Source organism: Callospermophilus lateralis, chromosome 8 (genome assembly GCF_048772815.1).
Source record: "Callospermophilus lateralis isolate mCalLat2 chromosome 8, mCalLat2.hap1, whole genome shotgun sequence".
Classification (NCBI taxonomy): Eukaryota; Metazoa; Chordata; class Mammalia; order Rodentia; family Sciuridae; genus Callospermophilus; species Callospermophilus lateralis.
Genome location: NC_135312.1, coordinates 87,760,824 through 87,785,637, shown reverse-complemented (window position 1 = coordinate 87,785,637; position 24,814 = coordinate 87,760,824). Strand labels below are relative to the sequence as shown.

General features: G+C 34.3%; 1 protein-coding gene across 2 annotated transcripts in view; it reads right to left on the bottom strand.

The window, feature by feature from the left end:
- Tbck (TBC1 domain containing kinase) overlaps nt 1–24,814 on the bottom strand; it is a 237,430-nt gene that overhangs the window by 20,446 nt on the left and 192,170 nt on the right. For both annotated transcript variants that reach the window (XM_076864170.2, XM_076864169.2), the window contains exon 25: nt 13,803–13,962. In XM_076864170.2, coding sequence (XP_076720285.2) covers nt 13,803–13,962 — 160 coding nt within the window. The remainder of the gene's footprint in view (nt 1–13,802; nt 13,963–24,814) is intronic.

Sequence of the window (24,814 nt, the reverse complement as noted above, 5' to 3'; positions counted from 1 at the left end):
TTGTTACAACACAATGAATGGACAAGGACAAAGGGACTGCCAAAAGGTAAAGGATCCCAGCAATCACTACAGTATCATAAAATGTGGGAGTAGATGGAATAAAGCTTTATATTACACAGCACAAATTAACATTCAATCTAATATTGAAAGGCCAAGTAACAGTGGTAACCTGGTAAGTGTAAATGAACAAAATTGGACTATTATTTTTAAAAATAGCTGCTATGGCATGCCTTACTGTGAATCTGATAATTTTCAGTTGAAAAATACATGTGAGATTTTAAATTATGCCATGTATAAATAGCATTAGATCACTGTTTAGTCATAGGATATCCACAAAAATCATCTTTCATCTAGGTTTCTGAATCAAACATTACTCAGAAAAATATGTGTATATATATGTGTGTTTATGCATATATATATATATATATATATATATATATACACACACACACACACACACACACACATGTATATATGTATGCACATGCGTGTGCACGCACCCATACTATACAGATATAATCTTTCCTAGTTTTTTGGGTTTGTTTTATTTTATTTTGAGAGAGAGAGAGAGAGAGAGAGAGAGAGAGAGAAACTTTTTTTAATATTTATTTTTTAGTTTTTGGCGGACATAACATCTTTATTTGTATGTGGTCCTGAGGCTCAAACCCGGGCGAGTGCACTATCCCTTCAGCCACATCCCCAGCCCCGGGTTTGTTTTATTTTAAAGGAAAGAATAACAACAGCTTACATGATAGTAACTGGACATCATATTCAGATGAATATTTCTTCTAAGGATAAAAGCATTGATTTTGTGCTGAGAATACAACATTCTAAGAGTAAGATAAACTATCCTTAATATTTTCCAAAAGGTTGACAAGACAAAGTGAGAAGTAAGGATTCTTTCCGTTTCTTACATAACCTTTGAATGTGGTACACTGTCAGGGATATCTATCTCGTTGGTCTCATAATCACAAAATACAATCTAGAAAGAGTTAATGATTCTTAAGAAAAGTCTTATGAGTTTCAGTGATTAAAACAACAATATTGGGGCTGGGGATGTGGCTCAAGCGGTAGCGCGCTCGCCTGGCATGCCTGCGGCCCAGGTTCGATCCTCAGCACCACATACAAACAAAGATGTTGTGTCCGCCGAAAACTAAAAAATAAATATTAAAAAAAATTAAAAAAAAACAAAAAACAAAAAAAACCCAACAATATTATGTTCACACATCTTGTTAAGGACATACTAAAGGCAGAAACACACAAAGTGGGGCTTTTATTTAGCTTTGGTCCACAACGTTGGCCAGTTTTCCAGTCTGGATCCTATAACTGTTTCATATGGGGAAGAAAATAACCAACTGACACAGTTATCATGCTATTGTAATTGTATTAGGTCATCATTCTCACTAAACATCCTAATTTTATTTTGGAAAAGAAATGGATACACTATGGAGTTTTGTCAAGCTGAGATGTGAGACTTTGACCTTGGGTTGAGAGTAGGGCAGTGTGGGGGAGCAGTTAATGGTTGCTATGGGTATCAAAACAAACCATACATTTTCTCCTAGATAGCATTTGATGAATGTTAAAAAATAACAATTTCCTTTAAATTGGAGCAACTTGCTCAAGGATATACAATATCCTTTCCTACATCTCTGTTCATTTAAAACACAACATGGATGGTAAACTATCTTAATTTATTGCTTTAATTCTCATATGTGACACAATTGTTCTCTGGGATTAATTCAGCACACTTTAGTTTTATAATAGGTATCTTTTATGGGAATTTATATATATGTCATGCTGGCATATTTTCTCTGGGTGCACAGAGAATATAATTCCAGTTTAGCAATTTAAGGTGCAATTTCTCTTGTGAGAGTTGGAAAAAAAAAAGACCACCTTTGCAATGAGACAAAAGTAAGCCTTTGCCATCAGTTTCTTTCAAATGTGATACCACTAAGACTAGATTGACTTTTAAACTTGTTTTGATATAAAGCTCTTCTTATTCCCATAAACCAATAGATGTAACCTATATTGGTTTGGCTTATCAAAATAAACTCAGCAACCAGAAGCAGCACAAAATTGGATTCATCCTTGCATCTGTAGTACATATTTCAGAGACTTAGAAGCCCACTTCACTTTCTTATCTGACTTTCCTTAAAACTAATATAACTTTGCTCACAGCATATCTGGTTATGCTTGAATATACAACAGTCACTTTATTTAACCTTTAAGGAATAAGTGACAATGAGAACTACCAGGACTTAAATTAAGATGCAGCTAAGGGGTCTCGGGTTGTGACTCAGCAGTAGAGTGCTCGCCTAGCATGGGTGAGGCCTGGGTTCAATCCTCAGCATCACATAAAAACAAAAATAAAATAAAGGTATTATGTCCAATTACAACTAAAAAAAATATTTAAAAAAAGATGCAGATAAGGCTCTGTATAGGACCTTAATTAAACCAAGATCTTTGTAGTTCTTCTTTGCCCCATTCTGGAGAAAAGCAATGTTTTACCTAGATACCAAATGGCAGATTTGAAAGGTTTTCTAATGTATTTAATGTGGCAGCAAGGTGAAATACAAAAAGGGAAGTGGTAATTGTAATGAAACTATCTCATTATAATACCTGTGAAGCAGCTGTAATTACAAGAAATAGTTAATGATACATAATTTATTTTCTGATTATAGGTATTTAGGTACAGACAGAGTACACTATATTTCTCAGATCTGTTTTGTTGTCTTATATGAATTTAGACATTATATTCAATATATTTAGTCACTATATAGCAATTATTTGTATTTGTATTACAAAAGATACTCTGATCCTAGTTTACATGTCAAGACAGTGATTCATTCTTTCTTTCTTAGAGTAGTTCAATGTTTTTGCCACTTCTTATATTCAATATTGAAAGCCTTTTTTTTTTAATTTGGCTATACATCATTTTATATTTTTACTTTTTGGATTTCAGAGTGGTTATTTTACCAGGTCTTAATAGATGACATAAAGCTAGAAAAATTATAAGCAGTGTCTACTTTTTACAAACAAACAATTTCCAAGACAAAATATGGATCTGACATAAAAATAATAAACATGTACAATGATAATTTGCAACTGCACTGACTAGAATTGGTACTTCTGCTTCCTTTTCACAGCACTGAACTGTGGCTTTATTAATCTTTAAAAATAGGACTCTGCCAGCTGCAATGTACTAATTTCAACGTAGAAGAAAAGCTGCTACTTGCTTGGAAATCACTTTAAAAAAAATCCTTAGAGGCAAAAGCAACATGAAAGTTTCTCCACAAGTGTCTCACCAAAAATTGTTGGATTCAGGTGAATTGGTGATAGATAGTGAGATGGGCTCAACATATCACACCCTAGAGTCTATTTTTTAAAAATTGGGGCAATATGGATAACATAAACTTTGACATTTTAACAATTTTTAGGTGCAAGATTCAGGGTACATTTATGATGTTATCCAATCATCAACACAATTTATTTCCAAAGTTTTTCCATCATTCCAAATAGAAACTCTATACTCATGAAAGACTTATTCCCATTCTTTCCTCTTCTAGCCACTGGTAACCATTAATCTACTTTCTGTCTCTGAGTTTCACTTATTTTATATAAACTGAATCATAAGAATTTTTGTCCTTGTGACTGGTGTATTTTATTTAGCCAGGGTTCATCCATGTTGTAGCATGAGTCAGAACTTCATTATTTCATGGCTGAATATTATGTTATATTTATATAATATATATTAATTCATTAATCTATTGATAGACACTTGGGTTTGCCTATCTTTTGACAACTATCAATACTGTTTTCCACAATGGCAACACTAATTTATATTTCTTCTGACAGTATGCTACTATGAACATTGGTATACAAATATCTATTTGTGTCCCTGTTTTCAATTGCTGGTTTGAATGATACATCTGTTTTCTTTCTAGAGAACTTGATACAAGTTTTCTGTGGTAGGTACATCACTTCATATGTTCATGGTAGCAATTCACCATTGTTCCAATTTCTCCTTTTTTTTTTTTTTTTGCCAATTCTTGAGTATGAAGTGGTGTCTTATTGTGGTTTTGATTTACATTTCTCTAATGATAACTACATTGAGTATCTTTCCCCAATGATAGCCATTATGAGTATCTTCATATGTGCTATTGGCTGTTTGTATATCTTCTTTAGAGAAATATCTACTCAAGTTCTTTGTTCATTTTTAAATTTAATTATCTTTCTGTGGTTATATTGTAGAAGTTGTTAGTATAAATACTACTGATTTTTGAACAGATTTTTGTATTCTGATATTAAATACTTATCAGATGATTTATAAATATTCTTGCCCATTTTGTGCACTATCTTTTCACTTACTTGATAGTTACTTTGAAGCACAGGTTTTTATTTTTAGTGGTGTAAATTTTATTTATTTATTTTTGTCTGTGGTTTTGGTGTCATGTTTAAGAAACAGGGCCAAAACCAAAGTCATAAAGATTTATCTCCATTTTTTTCTGCTAAGAGTTTTTATAGTTTAAGCTCTTAAATTTAAGTATTTCATTCATTTTTAAGTTAATTTTTTTTTTTGCATAAGATTAAGAGGGTCCAACTGTGTTCTTTTGCCTTGTATATTTAGTTGTTTGAGTACCATTAATTGAAAAGACTACTGTTTTTTCATGGAATAGTCTTGGCACCTTTGTCAAAAATTGATTTTCCATAGATGTGAGGGTTTATTTCTGGGCTCTCAATTTAATCCTACGGGTCTATATGTCTATCATTATGTCTGTATCAAATTGTTTTGATTCTTCAAGGTTTGTATTAAGTCCTGAAATTGGAAAATGTGAGTCTTCTGATTTGTCATATTTCTTCAAGATTGTTTTGTCTCTTCTGGTCCCTAGAAATTCCATATGAATTTTAGAATGAGCTTTTCCATTTCTGCAAAAAACACTGTTGGGATTTTAAGAGTACATTAAATGTGCACATTGCTTTGAATAGCAATGTCATCACAACAATATTAATTTGTTTTTCTGTGCCTGGCTTATTTCATGTAACATAAGGATTTCCAGTTCCATTCATATTGTTACAAATGACAGTATTTCATTTTTTTTTACTTACTCATATTTGATTGTGTATATGTACCACATTTACTTTATCCATTCATCAGCTGATGAACACTGTTTTTATTTCTTGACTATTGTCAAAAGTGTTAAAAATGAACACGAACATGCAGATGTCTCTTTGACATACTGATTTCATTGCCTTTGGCTATAATACCCAGGAGTGAAATTTCTAAACCATATAGCAGTTTTTTGAGGAACCTCCATACAGTTTTCCACAATGGCAATACTAATTTATATTTCTTCTGACAGTATGCAAGGGTTGCCTTTCTTCCACATCCTCACCAGCACTTATTATCTTCAGTCTTTTTGATGGCAGACATTCTTACTGGGTGAGATGATGTCTCATTGTGGTTTTGATTTGCATTTCCTTGATAGTGATGCTGAACAATTTTTCATGTACCTGTTGGTCATCTACATATTTTCTCTTGAAAAATGTCTATTTAAGCCCATTGCCCACTTTAAAAAATATTTTTATTTTTGGCATTGGGTTATATATTCTGGATATCAGCTTCTTATTAGATGCATAGGTTGCAAATCTTTTCTCCCATTCTGTAGGCTGTCTCTTCACTATTGGTTGTTTCCTTTCCTGTGTAGATGTTCTTTGATTTGATGCAATCACCTTTGTCCATTTTTGCTTTTGTATCCTATGCTTTTGGAATCTTATCAAAAAAATCCTGAACCACCAATGTCCTGAGGTATTATCCTGTTTTCTTCTTCTGTAATCCATTTTGAATTAACTTTTGGAACTGGTAATAGGGATAGATTTTCATTCTTCTGTATGTAGATGTCTAATTTCCCCAGCACTATTTATTGAAGAAACTATCCCTTCTCTAGTGTGCATGTTTACACCATCATTGAAGATCAACTGGCTGTGGAAGTGGCAGTTCCCTTCTACGATCTCTATTCTGTTCCAATGGTCTATGTGTCTGTTTCTGTGTTTTTTCTTTTTTGATCACGGATTTTATTTATACATAGTCACCTTGATATAAAAAAGGTATGTGGCAACTTATAAAAAAATAGATAAAATAGAATAAAAATAAAGTGGTCAGGGTAAATGTACAATCAGAAAATGGGTCCAGCAGGAGACTCAGTACAGTTGTTAAAAATGATCTCAAATTTGACTTTAAGCTTCTTGCAGCCACAGCTAAGAAGAAAACATATTAGTTACAAGATTCCTGACAACAGTTACTTTGGTGTTTTGGCTTAAAATAAGATGTGAATCAAACCTTGATTTTTTAAAAAATTTTTATTCATTTGTTTACTTTGTATTTTTTTGTTCTTTTTTATATATACATAACAGTAGAGTATATTTTGACATACTATACATACATAGAGTAAAATTTCCAATTCTTGGGATTGTACATGATGTGAAGTTACACTGGTCATGTATTCATATATGAACACAGGAAAGTTATGCTATCATGCTATTTTGATTACTAAAGCTTTGTAGCATATTTTGAAATCAGTCATGCATCCTGATTTGTTCTTTGTGCTCAAGATGGCTTTAGCTATTCAGTGTGTGTGTGTGTGTGTGTGTGTGTGTGTGCGCTTTTCCATATAAATCTTAGTATTTTTTTTGTGTAGTTCTGTGAAGAATGCCATTGGTATTTTGATAGAAATTGTAGTAAATCTGTATATTACTTTGGGTAGTATGGACATTTTTAACAATATTGATTCTTCTAATACACGAACACAGATTTCCTTCAACTTTGCGTCATCTTCAGTTTTTTTCAGTAGTGTTTTATAATTCTCATTGCAGAGGTCTCCAGGTATTTAGCTCAATTTATACCTAGTTTTTTTAAATAGCTGTCATATGTGGTTTTGCTTTCCTGATTTTTGTTTCAGATAATCTGTTATTGGCATATAGCAACACCAGTGATTTTTGAATGTTGATTTTGTATCTTGCAACTTTGCTGAATTCATTAATTAGTTCTAAGAGCTTCTTTTTTATTTTGGGGGTGTTTTATATATGATCATATATATTGCAAAATAGTGATTGCACATAGTGACAAGTTCATTTCCTCTTTTCCAATTTGGATACCTTTTATTTTGCTCTTCTGCTTGACTGATCTGGCCAGGACTTCCAGCAATGTGTTGAATAAAAGTATGGAAGTGGACATCCTTTTGTTCTAGATTTTAGAAAGTTTTCAGCCTTCCTCCCTTCAGTATGTCAGGTGTTGGCTTATTATAAAGGGCCTTTATTATGACACAGAGGTACTTTACCACTGAGCTACATTCCCCAGTCCTTTTTATTTCAAGGCAGGGTCTCACTAACTGGGTTAGGGCCTTACTAAACTGCTTAGTAAGGCCTTGAAATTGCAATCTTCCTGCTTCAGCTTCCTGAGCTACTAGGATTACAGATGTGTGCCACTGTGTTTGACAAGGCATATGTTTCTATACCTAATTTGTTTAGCATTTTTATTATGAAGGGATGTTGAATTTTGTCAAATGCCATTTATCTATTGAGAAAAATCACATGGTTTTTGTCCTTGATTCTGTTGATGTGGTATGTCACATTTATTGATCTATGGATATTGAATCTTGCTTATATCCTGGGGTGAATCTCACTTAATAATGGGAAATAGCCTTTTAAAATATGCTATTGGATTTGTTTTGCTAATATTTTGTTGAGAATTTTTGCATCTATATTCACAAGACATTGGTCTTTTTTTTTTTATGGTCTTTGTATCAATGTAATGCTGGCCTCATAGAATGGATTTGAAAGAATTCTTTCCTGTTAGGTTAAGGGTCATATGTTTTCTCTCATATGTGGAAACAAGAGAGGAAAAAAAAAAACGAAAGGTGGAGGGGCATGGAATCTCATGAAAATCAAAGGAAGATCAGTAGAGAAAGGCCCCAGCTGAGGAAAAGGGGAAATACTGGTAAAAAAAATATTGGTCAAATTATATTGTTAGATTGTGTGCATGTATGAAAGTGACAACAAATTCCACAATTATGTACAACTATAATGCACCAATTAAAAAATTCCTTCCTCTTCTTCTTCTTCTTTTTTTTTTGAGAACTACCATTAGTTCCTCAAATGTTTGGAAGAATTTATCAGTGAAGCTATCTGTAGAAAATGTTTTTTAGTGATGATTCCTTCTGAGTACTTGTTATCAGATCTAGTTCTTCATAATTCAGTCTTGATAAAGTTTGCAAGTAGGAATCTGTCCATTTCTTCTAGGTTATTGAATTTGTTGGCATATTATTCATAATAATCTCTAATAAACTTTTGTGTTTCTGTGGCATTAGTTGTAGTACCATTTAATCTGATTTTATTTCATTCTCATCTCTTTTTCCTAGTCTAGGTAAGGGTTTGTCTATTTTGCTTATCTTTTCAGCAAACTGGCTTTTTGTTTAATTGATATTTTGTAGTTTTTTAAGTCTCTATGTCATTTCTTTCTGCTCTGATTTTCACTAATGCTTTCTTTCTACTAATTCTGGTTTGTTGCTGTTTTTCTAGTTCCTTGACATGCAGTGATAGTTTTCTGCCTTTTTGTAGGCATTGATTGCTAAAATGTCTTCTCTTAGTACTACTTTTGATATATCTCATAGTTTTGGTATATTGTGTTTCCATTTTCATTTGTTTCAAGATTTTTTTATTGGTACATTATCATTATACATAATAGTGGGATTCAGTATGCCATTTTTGTACAAACACATAATTTTATCACATTCCCTAGTACCTTCTTTTTCCAACACACCCCAATGCCTGAGTTTATTTTCTCTACTGATCTCCCTTTTATTATTTTTAATTAGTGCATTAATATATAAAAGTGAAATTTGTTGTGGTATAATCATACTCATCTGGCAATAATTCACTGCTTAAGGTTGGGGGATGGGTAACAGAGGCAGGCCTCTGGTTGGGTACACCTGGCTTCATAGCTGCATTGTGTCAGGAGAACGACAGATGTGCCCTTGGCACATGCAAGCATAGAAATGATATAGGTCAAAATTTATATGTCTTGCCAGCACAATGATCTCTTTAATGCCAGGCCTGGTATATAGGTTCTGTGAGCTGTGACCTGTGTACAGGGCCTTTCTTCAGTTTCTGCTGCATGCTGGGTATCACTTGGTGGGCCTGGCATTGAGCTTCAAGACAATGCCTTGTGCTAGCTTTCATATCTCGCTCCCCATCAGTTGTAGCCTTGTTTCCTGCTCTGCTACTCAAGGCAATGCCTAATGCAGTTTCAGGGGCTCAGTCCATGAGTATTGGAATGGTGGTTGAGGTCAAAGGGCTTTGCCCAGCAATGGGTATCATCATGGTAAGCTTGGTAGTGGGTTTCACATCTAAGGCCTGGATGTAATTCTGTCTCCTTCACCATTGGGCTGCTTGGAGTTGGAGGAAAGGCTTCTGTGGGTAATTCTTTCTTTCCTGCCTTATTCAATAACATTTTCATTTTGTTATACTAAAAGCAGGCACTATGGTCTCTCTCCCAATTTCCTTAGCTCTTGTGATGGTGCATGCGTAGCTTTTCAACATGATGTGCCTACGGGAAGATGATCAATAAGAGGATCTTACTCAGCTGCTTTTTCGCTGTGCCCCTCAGTAAATATAAATAGAACTGATCTTTTTTTGCATTTTTTTTTTAGTGTGTTGATTTTGTTATCTTCAAACTTTGCTGGATTCATTTATTCTAATAGTCTTATATCTGTGTATGTGCATTCTTGGAGTTTTCTCAATACAAAATCATGTCTTATGCAGAGTAAGCTTTACTTCTTTCATTCTGTATTGGGTTGGGCAATGTCCCTCTAAAATGCATGTCTTTTCTAGGATATCAGAATGTAACCTTATTTGGAATAGGGTAGGTCCCTATATGAGGTTATACTGGAGCAGAGTGGGCCCTTAATTTAACTGGCATCCTTATAAGAAAGAGAAGAAATATTGAGATAGACTACACTGAGAGAATACTACCTAATGACAGTCAAGAGATTATATAGCTACAAATCAAGGAAAAACAAGTATTGCTGGTCATGACCAGAAGCTAGGAAAAAGCAAGAAATGTTCCACTCGGAGTCTCTGAGGAAGCATGCATCTGCTAACACCTTGATTTTAGCCTTCTAGTTTCTAGAATTATGAGAGAATAAATTTGTCATGTTTAAAGCCATCTAGTTTGTGGTAAAAGTAACTTATATTCCAGTTTGAAAAAAAATTATTATGTTGCCTTATTCCTCTGGCCAGAATAAAAAAAAAATACTTTACAAGACCTTCCAATAAGTTGAGGAAGAGGAAACACTTTCAAATTATGCTGTGCCAGCATTAGTCTGATACCAAAGTCAGATAAAGAAAGAAAACTATAGACTAATAGTCTATGAATACTGGTGCAAAAATCCTAAAGGAAATATTAGGGAGTATATTTAGCAGTATATTTAAAGGATTATAGACCATGACCAATTGGAGGTTATGCTAGGAATACAAGGTTTAACATTGACAAATATCAATAGTTATAATAGACTACATTAATAGAAGGAAGTGAAGAAAACATTTAATTGTCCATAATATGAAATCAATACTTAACAAAATTCAATATTGTTTAAGGCCAAAAACACTGAATAAACTAGAAACAGAGGGGAACTTCCGCAACATGATAAAAACCACATATGAAAAAAACAAGCTAACATCCTACTCAATGGTGAAGATTGAAAGCTTTCTTCCTGAGGTTAGGAAGGAGACAAGGATGTCCTCTTTCACCACTTCTATTCAACACAGTACAGTTTCTACTTGTTTCTTTCTTTCTTTTTTTTTTTTTTTTTGCTTGTTTTTTGTTATTTCTGTGGTGGGATGAAAGATTAGGGCTGCTTACTCTGTTATTTTGTTGATGTACTCCCAAATTCAAAGCTTTTTAGTAACAACATACATAAAATAGCATTCATTAAATTCACACATATGAAAATAATAGTACTAGAGAATAAAATTAATAGCTGTTAACTGAGTGATTACTAGTATCAGACTCTTCAATAAACTTTATATGCCTAACTCAAAATCTTCCAAAACATGCTGTGAAGTAGTTATAATTCTAATTTTCTTTTTATAATCGGCAACTTAGGTCATATTATTAACACAAATTAACAAAACTAGTAAGAAACAGAACAGGGCAACTAATCTAGACTGAACAACAACAACAAAAATCCATGTGTTTGAATACTTAATAAACCCTTGTGATAAACTTACAAAGAGATTAATTACAAAAGTGTAGGTGGGATGAGACCCACAGGGACAGTGAAGTTATAGTAAAAGCAGAGCTATTGCCACCTCTAGAGCCAAGGTATTGACCAGGGGCTAATTCAAGAGTGGTAGAGAGAAATGTTATCTTTCAGTAGAAGGACACAGGCAACCTGAGATAATTTTTTTAAAAATATTTTTTTAGTTGTAGATGGACACAATATTTATTTGTTTGTTTATTAATTTATTTTTATGTGTTATTGAACCCAGTGCCTCATGCATGTGAGATGAGCTACAACCCCATTTTGACAGAGGATTTAGGGGGATAAATATCCTGATCCCTCTCCCTCCCATAATCTATCAGACCTCCCAATTGGCTGAACAACTAGAATCCAGAATACATGAAAGTTGGCCCTGACAGGTGAGGGGTGATAAATGGTGGAGAATGGATTTGTGATGGGAAGTGGGGAAAAGACTAAGATATCCAGAACAACCACGAATACTCAATCAATATGAATTCTAATCAATATGCTTTAAATTAAGATGCTTCTAATTTAGTGGGGAATTTTGGTAAATTAATACAGAGCTGAACAGTTGATAAAAATATGAAACAGTACAATAAATATCTAAAGTTCTCTTCAATTCTATGATCACAAAAACTATTAAAAATACATTTCTAAACAAATATACAAAACTGCCTATCAAAAATGATTTCCTGATATAGTTCAGTGGTAGCATGTGCAAGGCCCTAGGCTCAAACCCCAGCACTACAAAGGAAAAAAATAATGATGATTTCCTGTTGTTGAACTGAAGTGTTAATAGCTATGCATATGATTTTTTTTTCTGTCATCACTGTCTACAAATATGAGTCAGAATGGAGGATGTGAAGAAGGAACTGTTTGATAGCACCTGGCTTCTGATAAACATAACAGTAATTTATTTATTTAGAATGTGATGGTTCTTTATTACTTGACATATATTTTTATTATTTCATCTGAATACTCATGCTACCAGGTATCCTTCATATGTTGAACTTCAGTGTCTTGTATATAATACAAGATAAATATTTTTAACTTTGTGTTTAATGACATGAGTTGTCTATAGACACACATATATAATATACATACATGTACATATAAACACACACATGTGTATATACACATACACCTTTTCACTTCTATAGTAAAATTAGAATAAGCACAACTTGAGGTTAATATAATGATTAGGATGTTTAGGAGCATTTGGAAGCTGGGTGGTACCCTTATTCTTTCTGTCCAGGGAAGTACAGGTTTTTATTTGATAAATTTGGGAAGGCTCAGTCGTGTTCTTTCTTTTGAGAAAAACTGCCCAGAGGGAACAACTGCCTTTGCTGTTTTCTCAGGAGCATCTTTTTTCTTCTTTTTAGAAAAGGGGCCTTCAACCAGTTCAACATTGCCATACCTAGATATGTTCTCTGCCTACTTCTGGGTGTTTTTCCCCATCCTGTTTAGCTCTCATATTAAGCTATAGTCTCTAACATGTCCTTTATTAAAAATGTGATATTTTTGGCCTTTATATTTACTGTTTTATTTTTCAATTTGCTTATAATATAGCCATGGGAGAGCAAGGTCATTTTATTGTTTCAAATATTTCTCAAATCTGCAAGTAGATATCCTTTCTGACTTCCTCTTAATAATAATAAAAAAAAATTGAGTCTCTAATAACCCAAACTCCCAAACCTAGTAAATTCTACTGATTAGCTTTCAGAGCCTACACTCTAGCCCTGCTGTTTTTCCACAATGGAGGAAATTCTAGCTACATGTTTGCAATTTCAGAAAGAAATTAACAAATACCCCCCTCAGCACCACACACGCATGTATGCATGTGCATACACACATACACGCACATAAATCCCTCAAAAACCTGTGCTGTCATATTAATTTGTTTTTTGCTACTCTAATACCTGAGTCTAGCTAATTTTATTTTATAAAGAAAAGTTTAATTAGCTCACAATTTTGGAGTCTGATGTCTAAAAAGCATAGTGTCAGCCCTAGTGAGTGCCCTAGGAACGTGTGTTAGAGTAATAGATCACAATTCAAAGTTGGAGTTGGAGACTCAGTAGGATCCCATAATCCTTTCTTTCTAAGGGCATGACCAAAGGACCCTCCCACTAGTTCCCACATTTTTTTTTTTGTGTGTGTGGTGCTGGGGATTGAACCCAGGGCCTTGTGCATGCAAGACAAGCAGTCTACCAACTTAGGTATATCCCCAGCCCCTAGTTCCCATATCTTGAAGGTCAGACCTCTCACTATCACCACACTAAGACCAAGTTAATATATATGAACTTTTGACAAATGGCATCTAAACAACAGAAGTTAACTTACTATGGGTCCTCATGTTGAAAACTAAGGGAAAAAGAATCTAGACAGATCTTCAAAGGTCATTTCATTTATGACCAATTCCTGAAGAAACATGCTTTTAGACATCCTACATGATAAACAGGTAAATAACTCATCATATATGCATATAACATTTCTGAGTATACTTACCTCAGCTGTGTGTTTTGCTACGTGGCCCACGATAACAATGACCTTTCCCTTGAAGTTCTGAAGCATAGTGGTGTAAGGGCCCTGGGTAAGCTCTCCTTCTGCAGTGAATGCAGCACTGAATGGAATGTTGATGCTGCCTGAAATGTGACCTCGAACAAAACTGTACAGGTTAATTTAAGGAAAACATTTTTTTTTGTGTGTGCAGACTTGAGTGTCTCAAAGAACCAGAGGTAACTGGTTTGCAGAGATAGTACCAAACATCTCCATGCTCACATGAATATTTTATTAAGTGAATTAAGTACTTTGAAGGGTAATAAAAAAAGTTAAATCTGAAAATGAGGTAGAAAGGAAAGACGACTAGCCAAGGACATAATAACATTCTTCCTCCTTAAATGAATTGTGAAAGCGATCCTGATGCACCAAAGTGATGTTAGTCATAAGGGTTGTACAACATTCACACCTTTCAGTTCATTATTACCTCTGTGCTTTATTTATTTTTTTGTACCAGGGATTGAACTCAGGGGCACTCAACCCCTGAGCCACATCTCCAGCCTTTTTTATTTTGAGAAAGAATCTCACAAAGTTGTTTAGGACCTCTCTACGTTGCTGGGGCTGGTTTAGAACTTGTGATCTTCTTGCTTCAGCCTCCCAAACCACTGGGATTACAGGTGTGTGCCACCATGTTTGGCTACTGTAATTAGAGTCTCAGGTCTAATGTGATACTGCAAAAGCCTATTCATTTTAGGCAAGTCATTGCTAAATGGGACTCAGGATTATAACAGGCAATTAGCACTAGTTGGAAACACTTTTATTGTTGGTTAGTTTCTCAAGAAAACTTATCTCATGTTTTCATTACTTCCAATTTTATGTTCTCTGAATACTGAAGGTAGTGATGTTTTATTGTTTTTACACTCAAGAAGGGTTCTGATGGTCTTATTGACTATTAGGAATTAGGGGATCCATTAGCTTAAAATATTTAGAAATGTCATAAGACCTTAAAAAAATATGTTCCAGTAAATAATTAAAAAGTACAATTGAGTTGGGCATGGTGGTGCACGCCTATAATTCCATCTGCTCAAGAGGCTGAGACAGTAGGCTCCCAAGTTCAAGGCAAGCCTTAGCAATTGTGAGGTGCTAAGCAACTCTCTCTCAGTGAGACCCCATCTCAAACAAACAAACAAACAAACAAACAAACAAACTAGGGCTGGGGATATGGCTCAGTGGTTGAGTACCCCTGAGTGCAATCCCTGGTACCCCTCCCCCCCAAAAAAAGTATAATTATATAAAATGGAGCCTTGGAAAATAAAAAGGTGATTCTCTGTATAGAATTATAGAACAGAGAAAGATTTTCTTAAATACTCATTAATCAAATAAGTCTTCAAATAAAACAGCTGTGAACATTGCTCTAAAAGAAATGTATATGATGAGGATGACATGGAAGTGGAATAGGGTGTGATAACTGAAAGATCAAGAAAAAGGGGAATAACAACTCCTAGGGAGAAAGGAGAGCTGCGTGACCTGGGAGGGCCAGAAGGGCATACAATGGGCCCTGGGCTGTGGACTTTCACCCTTTCCCAGCAACAATGGGTTTTGAACTTTTGCAACTGTTTTCCTGATTTAGGATTTGAACTTGCACAAATGTTCCTCCTGACTGCCCAACCGATTCAAATGATTCAAATCTCACTTTTTGCAATCCAAATCTCACTTAAACACTATAAAAATCAGACCCCTCCTGTAATCATTCACCATTTTCTTCTCTGAAAATGTGCCATTCTACGGCTTAATAAAGAAAGCTTGCTGATCTGTTGAGGTTTGTTCCCATTTCGGTTATTTTTGCTTTCAATAATAATTTAGGCAGAAATTTTTGTTTTATAGTGGGAAGATACATGGCCAATAAAGAGAAGGCAGGAAGGCCACTGGCAGTGGAATTTAGAGAGCATGGAGGAGTATAGGTATGAGGGGCCTGGAAAAGGAGGGAGGGGCCAGATATATAGGGCCTTGTTGATAATACTGGACTTTATTCTAAGAACAATGAAAAAGGGTTTTAGGCAGAAAAGCTAAGTACTACATTTGCATTTAGGAGACTCTGTGGAGAAAAAAAGAGGAGTAACTATACAGACTAGTTTATAAGAAATTTAGGCAGTATCTTTTCCTTTTCTTGATTAGTGATGACTACCATGAAAGGAATTTGATGTGTTTAATAGTCATTTTCTCAAACTTCCACTTTCGTTATGTAAATTAATAGTTTTAAAACATTATGACATAAGCAAGTAATATTTCCCCCCAAAATTCATCACACAGAAGGGAGAAAAATTGGAATTATTTATTGAAATGAGAATTTTTCAATAACCCAAGAGTTTGTAGTCATCTTTTACACTATTTTCTTTCTCTCTCCCTTATACTTTTCCTTTCTGTCATCAATGAAGAGTTGGAAAATTCCAAGCTTTAGTTCTCTAGAATGACGGGAAATGACATGTGTGAGGCCCTGGATCCAATCCCCAACACTGGAAAAAAAATGATGGTGGAGACTGATAACATTTCATATATCTTAAATTTGCAGTTCAGCTGCTACTTCATTGCTTTTTTTTTTTAAAGAAAAAATTTGGCATTAATAATGAGAGAAACAACCATAAAATAGGTTTAGAAAAACGAAAAGATAGAATCAACATTGGAATTTCTGTGTATGTTGTTTAGTTAGAGTCTTCTAGTATGTGCAGAGAATTCATAACATTGGGAAGAATACCCTTAGACTTCATAAGCATTAGTTTCTCAAACATTTATAATTATTCAATACTCTCAACTGTAGTTCTCATGAATAGTAAAGACTTTACCCATGAATACAATTATCCTGACAGTACTTAAAAAAAAGGTAATACTTTTGTTTTTAGCAAAGGTATATCTTAAAATAAAAATTATGATAACCAAACCAAGAACCTGACAACTCATTTGTTCTCAGCAAACAGATCTATATCTGTCAGGTCTGAATCAATTGCTAGAGATAGTTTCTGTGTTTATGAAACAGCACTTATCAAGTGTGAACATATTTTCTTTCTAGTGCTTTCACAGTAGCAAAAGCAATACAAATCGAGTCAACTGCTGTGGCAGAAATGTTTATATTACCTGCTTGCTCCTCACTTTGTTTGAAAGAACCCCAGCCACTGCCCTTGGTGAAAGGGTGAGCCCAGGCTGTCATGTTTGTATTAGATAACCCTGACAGCATGGCTGTCAGGAAACTGGGGAGGGAGGGTGAAGGTAGACAGATAGCTGTTGTAGGCAGAGCCAATCCAATTCTTTTCCTTGAAAATCAGAAACAAAGGACAATGTTCAGGCGGTGTTAAGCTTTACAATGGAAGGTCATGTTGAGTACCTCTTGCATAAAATTTGTTCAGCCACATATTAGAAATTACAAGTCCTTTACTCTGAAGAAAAATTGTTTTAAAGCTAAATTCTGTAAATATTTGGTTTAAAAAAGTAGTCATGAATTTGTGGTTTCACTCTTATTTATTTTTTTAAAGTTTGTCTAAACTGCCTTTTAGTCACTAGAAGTATGTCATAACTTGTTATTGTCCTAGAATTTACTGTTGGTTATGCTTTATGTTTTTTAAAAGTATGGATTAAATGCTAAAATGCTTGATAAAATATGATGGCAATAAAATTGTTGGGAAGAGGAAAGTTAATATCCAAAACATAAAGTTACTTAAGACCTTTGTTTGGTTATACTTTGGAAGACAAGACACAGAAGAAATAGCATTAACTATAAGTTCCCTTATTCTTAGTTTAGAATCAAAAAGTCCTGGAAAACATCTGAGCACTCATCCAAGAATCTTCTTTGTCATGAAACTTCAAGCACCTAAAAGACTAAGCATGAATGATTACAGACAAAGTTGTTGAACCTCCAAGTTTTCTATCCTTAACAGCATGACTGGTAAGCAGCAGAGGAGAATGATATTGGCTTAGTTACACATTAGTACATTTGTACAGTCTCATCCAATAGTTTTTTTTTTTTGGTTTGTTTGATTTTTTTTATTAGTTGTTCAAAACATTACAAAGTTCTTGACATATCATATTTCATACATTTGATTCAAGCGGATTATGAACTCCCATTTTTACCCTATATACGTATTGCAGATTCACATCGGTTACACATCCACTTTTTTACCTATTGCCATATATAGTGTATGTTGTATTCTGCTGCCTTTCCTATCCTCTACTATCCCCCCTCCCCTCCCCTTCCCTCCGCTCCCCTCCCTTCCCTTCTTCTCTCCCTACCCCATCCACTGTAATTCATTTCTCGTCTTGTTTTTTTCCCCCTTTCCTCTCACTACCTCTTATATGTAATTTTGTATAACAATGAGGGTCTCCTTCCTTTACCATGCAATTTCCCTTCTCTTTCTCTTTCCCTCCCCCTTCTCGTCCCTTCTCATGCTCTTCCTCTCTATTCTCATCTTAGTTGCTCTCCTTATATCAATGAAGACATTTGGCATTTATTTTTAAGGGATTGGCTAGCTTCACTTAGCATAATCTGCTCTAGTGCCATCCATTTCCCTGAAAATTCTGTGATTTTGTCATTTTTTAGTGCAGAGTAATACTCCATTGTGTATAAATGCCACTTTTTTTTTTTTATTCATTCATCTATTGAAGGGCATCTAGGTTGGTTCCACAGTCTAGCTATTGTGAATTGTGCTGCTAGGAACATTGTTGTAGCAGTGTTCCTATAATACATTCTTCTAAGGTCTTTAGGGAATAGTCCAAGAAGAGGAATAGCTGGGTCAAATGGTGGTTCCATTCCCAGCTGTCCAAGGCATCTCCATACTGCTTTCCAAATTGGCCGCACCAATTTGCAGTCCCACTAGCAATGTACAAGTGTACCCTTTTCCCCACATCCTCGCTAGCACTAGTTGTTGTTTGACTTCATAATGGCTGCCAATCTTACTGGAGTGAGATGGTATCTTAGGGTGGTTTTGATTTACATTTATCTGACTGCTAGAGATGGTGAGAATTTTTTCATGTACTTGTTGATTGATTGTATGTCCTCCTCTGAGAAGTGTCTGTTCAGGTCCTTGGCCCATTTGTTGATTGGGTTATTTGTTATCTTATTGTTTAATTTTTTGAGTTCTTTGTATACTCTGGATATTACGGCTCTATCTGAAGTGCTATATTTGCTGTTGTTTTGTTCTTCTTTTCTAGGGCTTTGAGATGAAGTGTGAGCTCATTTATTTGTTGTTTTTTTCTTTTTTTTTGAGGAATGACCTCCAGGCAATGAATTTCCCTCTTAAAACTGCTTTCATTGTGTCCCATAGATTCCGATATGTTGTGTCTGTATTTTCATTTGTCTCTAAGAATTTTTTGATTTCCTCCTTTATGTCTTCTGTAACCCATTGATCATTCAGTAACATATTGTTCATTTTCCATGAGATGTATGAATTTTCTTTCCTTCTTTTATCGTTGATTTCCAGTATCATTCCATTATGATCAGATAAAATGCATGGTATTATCTCCACCCCTTTATATTTACTGAGGGTTGTCCTATGGCATAATATATGGTCTATTTTTGAGAAGGATCCATGTGCTACTGAGAAAAAAGTGTATCCACTTGATGATGGTTGATATATTTTATATATGTCAGTTAAGTCTAGGTTATTGATTGTGTTATTGAGTTCTATAGTTTCTTTATTCAACTTTTGTTTGGAGGATCTGTCCAATGGTGAGAGAGGAGTGTTGAAGTCACCCATAATTATTGTGTTGTGGTCTATTTGATTCTTGAACTTGAGGAGAGTTTGTTTTATGAACGTCGCAGCACCATTATTTGGTGCATAAATATTGATAATTGTTATGTCTTGTTGGCGAATGTTTCCTTTTAACAGTATGTAATGTCCTTTCTTATCCCTTTTGATTAACTTAGTCTAGAAATTGATTTTATTCGATATGAGGATGGCCACCCCTGTTTGCTTACGAGGACCGTGTGCATGGTATGTTTTTTCCCAACCTTTCACCTTCAGCCTGTGTATGTCTTTTTCCAATCAAAGGTGTCTCCTGGAGGCAGCATATTGTTGGATTTGTTTTTTTAATCCATGTTACCAACCTATGTTGCTTTATTGGTGAGTTTAAGCCATTTACGTTTAGATAGAGTTACTATTGATATATGATTTGTACTTCCAGCCATGTTTGATTATTTATCTTTTTTTTTTTTAATTTGGTTTGTTTTTCCATGATTAGCTTTCCTCCGGCTCTCTGGGTTTACTGAGGTACTTCCCACTGTTGGTTTTGGTTGTTGTTTTTCATTTCTTCCTCGTGTAGTGTTTTGCTCAAGATGCTTTGCAATGCTCGTTTTCTGGCTGCAAATTCTTTTAACTTTTGTTTATCATGAAAGATTTTTATTTCGTTGTCGTACCTGAAGCTTAATTTTGCTGGTTATAAAATTCTTGGTTGGCATTCATTGTCTTTCAGAGTTTGAAATACGTTGTTCCAGGATCTTCTCGCTTTCAGCGTCTGTGATGAAAAATCTTTTGTTAACCTTATTGGTTTACCCCTGATGTAATCTGCCTCCTTTCTCTTGTAGCTTTTAATATTTTCTCTTTGTTCTGTATATTGGATATCTTCATAACAATGTGTCTTGGCGTTGGTCTACTGTGATTTTGTATGCTCGGTGTCCTGTATGCATCTACAATTTGTACATCCATTTCCTTTTTTATATCTGGAAGTTTTCTATAATTATTTCATTCAACAGGTTGTTCATTCCCTTGGTTTCAACCTCTATACCTTCCTCTATCCCATGACTCTTAAGTTTGGTTTTTTATGTTATCCCATATCTCTTGGATGTTTTTCTCGTGATTTTTTACCAGCCTTCCTGAGTTGGCTAGACTCTTTTCAAGATGATATATTTTGTCTTCATTACCTGACGTTCTGGCTTCTACTTGCTCCACTCTGTTAGTGATACTCTCATTTGAGTTTTTAATTTGGTTTTTATAGTTTCCTTCATTTCTAGAATTATTGTTTGATTTTTTTTATAATCTCTATCTCCTGATAAAGATGCTTATTTGCTTCTTTTATTTGCTTGTGCTTGTGTATTTCATTTTCAATGAGTTCTTTCATTGTTTGAATTTGCTGTCTCATAACCTCTTTAAGATTCCATTCCATCTGTCTAAGGTATTCCTTGAGTTCTTTATTTGGCCATTTTTCTGATGCCTCTAGGTCCTCCTATACATTTAGGCTGTCCTCCATTGTTTGTATTCCTTTTCTTCCTTGCTTTTTCATGCTGCTTATGTTACTTCTTGCTCTGTTTTACTGCTGAGTTACTGTTTACTCCTATAAATTTATTTGGTTTTGTGTGTCTCTGGGGTCTCTCTTTTGTGATGGGAGACTATGACTATAGATGATGAATTTTGTTGCACTTTAGTGTAGATTCATTCGTTTCCTCAACTGTGTACGGATTCTGATGGCATATAGCGGTCTGTGGTTTGGTCTTGGGACTTAAATTTAGGTCGAATGATGTGATGGTATTGAGGTTGGTATCTCTTGGCAACCTTGGAAGGTTGGTCTACTGACGAGGGATATTAATAGTAGAATGGTCTGGAGTATTTGGGGGAAGTTAGGGTCTTGGTAGCACTATATAACGTCTCGGAACATTGACCTATACATATTTAGTAAATTACACATAAACAGCGTCGTATTGCTTGAGAGGAAAGGTATTAGAAGGGAAGGGAAGAAGTCACTAAAGAGAATGAGAGTAAACAGATAGAATTCAAGGAAAGGGGAATAAGGAAATTGAAAAGAAATGAAAAGACAAAAGAAAAACAATAGAAAATAAAAAAAGAAAAAATTAAAAAAAATGATTAAAAAAAGTGAAAATAAAAAATAAAAAAATAATACAAAATATATTTTAAAAAATTAAAAAAGAAAAAAAATTAAAAGAAAAAAAGAAAAAAATTAAAAAATGCAATCTTAGAGTTCGATTAACTTCTCTTCCAGTAGGTGGAGCTGTGCCCACCGGGCCAAGCTTCTCCTCTCAGTGTGCGGGAACAATTCACTGTGCAGCAGCTCCTCCTCCCCGACTGGGCGGGTCTCCTTGGGCCAATTCTTGTGTCTAGTCACCTCGCCACTGGCCCCGTTCACAGGTGACGCTCACCAAAGATATATTGGGACTGAACCTACGGACACTTTACTACTGAGCCATATCTCTGGCTCTTTTTATTTTTTGATTTGAGACAAGGTCTCACTAAGTTGCTTATGTCCTCACTAACTTGCTGGGGCTAGCTTTGAATTTACAATCCTTCTGCCTCAGCCTCCCAGTTGCTGGAATTACAACCTTCCACCATACCCAGCTACTTTTGAGTCCTTCATAATCACAATAAAATACTGTGCATATTATGTATTTAAAAAAGAAGCAAAGTGCATATTTTTATGTATTTTATATTAAATTAGAATAGTAAAATAGAACACAGTGTTTCATATTTGGCAACTTCAAGTGATCATTCCTGGGCTAAATCTGATAAGGAGAGCAAAAGGACAGAAAATATGCATTGATAAGCTCTTTCTCTGTGAATTGGTTTCAATTCACTGTCCTGATGTGAAAGACAAATATGTAAAGATTCTTTACAGCAAGATAGTGTTGTGAAATGAATATGCAACATTACATATTTTAGGATTATGACTGTCACTTCATTGCTTTCCTTATATGCTAGACAAAAATCTAAATTCTCCGTTTTAACCTTTTGCATTTCAAAAAAGCTATTTCATGTAAGCATAAACACAAAGAGGTTCTATACTTCCCAATAGCCAGGCACTAAGCTATTTACAAATTAAGAACTTATAAAGCTTCAGCTTCAAAATACCCAGTTTAGGATTATATAAGAAGTAGATGCAAATTTATTTATTTATTTTTGGTACTGGGGATTGAACCCAGAGGCCAAAGTATTATGTGGTGATTAGCCTCAATCATATATGCATCTTGATAATGTAATTCCAACAATGCCCACTATAATTTTCAGTTTGATTTTGGTAAAAATGACAATACCAATAAACAATAATTTTTAACTTTTCAGTGTCCAAGTGAAATTAGAAATTTTGATGAAATTCTTGAAGGAATTAAAAATCATGATTAAAAAAGACAGCAGGAATTACAATTAACTCTCTACTATAAAAATATAGTTTAAGCCCCCAAATTTAGCCCCAAAATCTGAAATATAAAATATTTCAAAATCTTAAAACTCTCACATGATATCACAAGTGGAAATTTCAAACCAAGAAACTTTGTTTTATGTACAAATTATTACACATATTGTATCAGGATATGTGTATAAACTGTATGTGAAATGTAAATAAATTTTATGTTTAGATTTGGATTCCATCCCTAAGAAATCTCATTATGTAAGATAAATTTCCAAAAAAAAAAAAATCTCAATCAAAACACTACTGGTACTGAGTATTTTGGATAAGAGATGTTTAATCTGTACTTATAAAATTATCCAGTTATTACAGCAGTTACTCTGAGTATTTGTACAAAGCTGTTTACTACTTTGTACTATAGGACACATTCCAATACACTCATGAGTTTTCTTTGATACATGGTGACCAGGCAATAAGCTATACCCTTCTAAAACTACAGCTCTACATTCTCTCTGGTAGACACTGCCAAAGAGCATTCAAGTGAGATTATAATAAAATTTTTCCACTTAATAAAACATGGCAGTCCCATGGACAAACAGATCTGAAAAAAATTTTTAAATTCATTGTGATGAAAGAATTGGGCTATCAGAACAGCACTAACAGGCAGGGATGGCATATATTATCTTCTAGGTTTATAAGATATGAAGACTTTCTTGTATTCCTAAATCAGTCTATGTAATGCTACAGTAAGCAGATATACTATACTTTAATTAGGCAGATAGGAAAAAATCAGTTTTATGAATGCTCATATTCCAGAAAGATTCTTCACTTTACCCAAAGATTTTTAAAATCCCTTTAAAAATGCTCTCAAAATTCAACACAGAAATAATCTCATTTTTTTTCTAAATCCTAAAAGAACACAGTATTTTTGCTGGGTACCAAACTTAGTGACATCATACCTGTACAGATAAAGTACACCAATCTTGCCAGAGCAATTATGGAAGTGTACATACCATTATGTAAGTTTGTTTGCTGTGCTAATTTTAATTAGTGTTATAAATCTTTAAGGTTTGAGTATTATATTTGAATTCTAACAGTACTGTTATGATTTAGACGTGTTGTCCCCTGAAAACTCACATGTGAGATAAAGCAAGGTTTGGAGGAGAAATGATTGGCTCATATCCTTAACCTAATCAGTGAATTTTAATCCTTGGTGGGATTAAACTGAGTGATAACTGGAGGCAGGTGGGATGTGGCTGGAGGAAGTGGTTCATTGGAGTATATATTTTGTTTCTGGAGAGTGGACTCTCTGCTTTCTAATCATCATGTGAGCTGCTGCCTTTTCCACACTCTCCTGCCATGATGTTTTCCCTCACCTTGAGCCCTGAGCAAGGAAGCTGACCTTCTATGGACTAAGGCTTCTGAAACAGAACCCTCAAATAATCTTCCTCTTCTACAGTTGTGCTGGTTGGGTCTTTAAGTCATAGCAGCGAAAAAGCTGACTAAAACAACTTCCTATCTTCTTTCCTGCTTTATTTTTACTTAATTAACATTTTTTTATTTTGCCATTTAAGATCATTTTAGAGGTATGCTTATCTTTCCAATTAAAATGAGATTTCCAGAAGTTCAAGTAATTTTGTCACTTTGTTTACCAACAGCTCTACCAAATCTACATTGTATGGCACACAATCAATAATACAATAAATATTTACTCAATTAATGAATATTAATTGGATGAGTACTTCTAATTCTAAATTTTGATTCTATTGCTTTCTTGTAAGTACTGTTTTACTTCCAGGCTGAAAGGGAAAAGGGTCTCAGCTATAGAGTGCAAGAAGTGTTTACATATTGCCAAATGACTTTTATAATATTTTTTAGTTGTAGATGGAAATAATACCTTTATTATA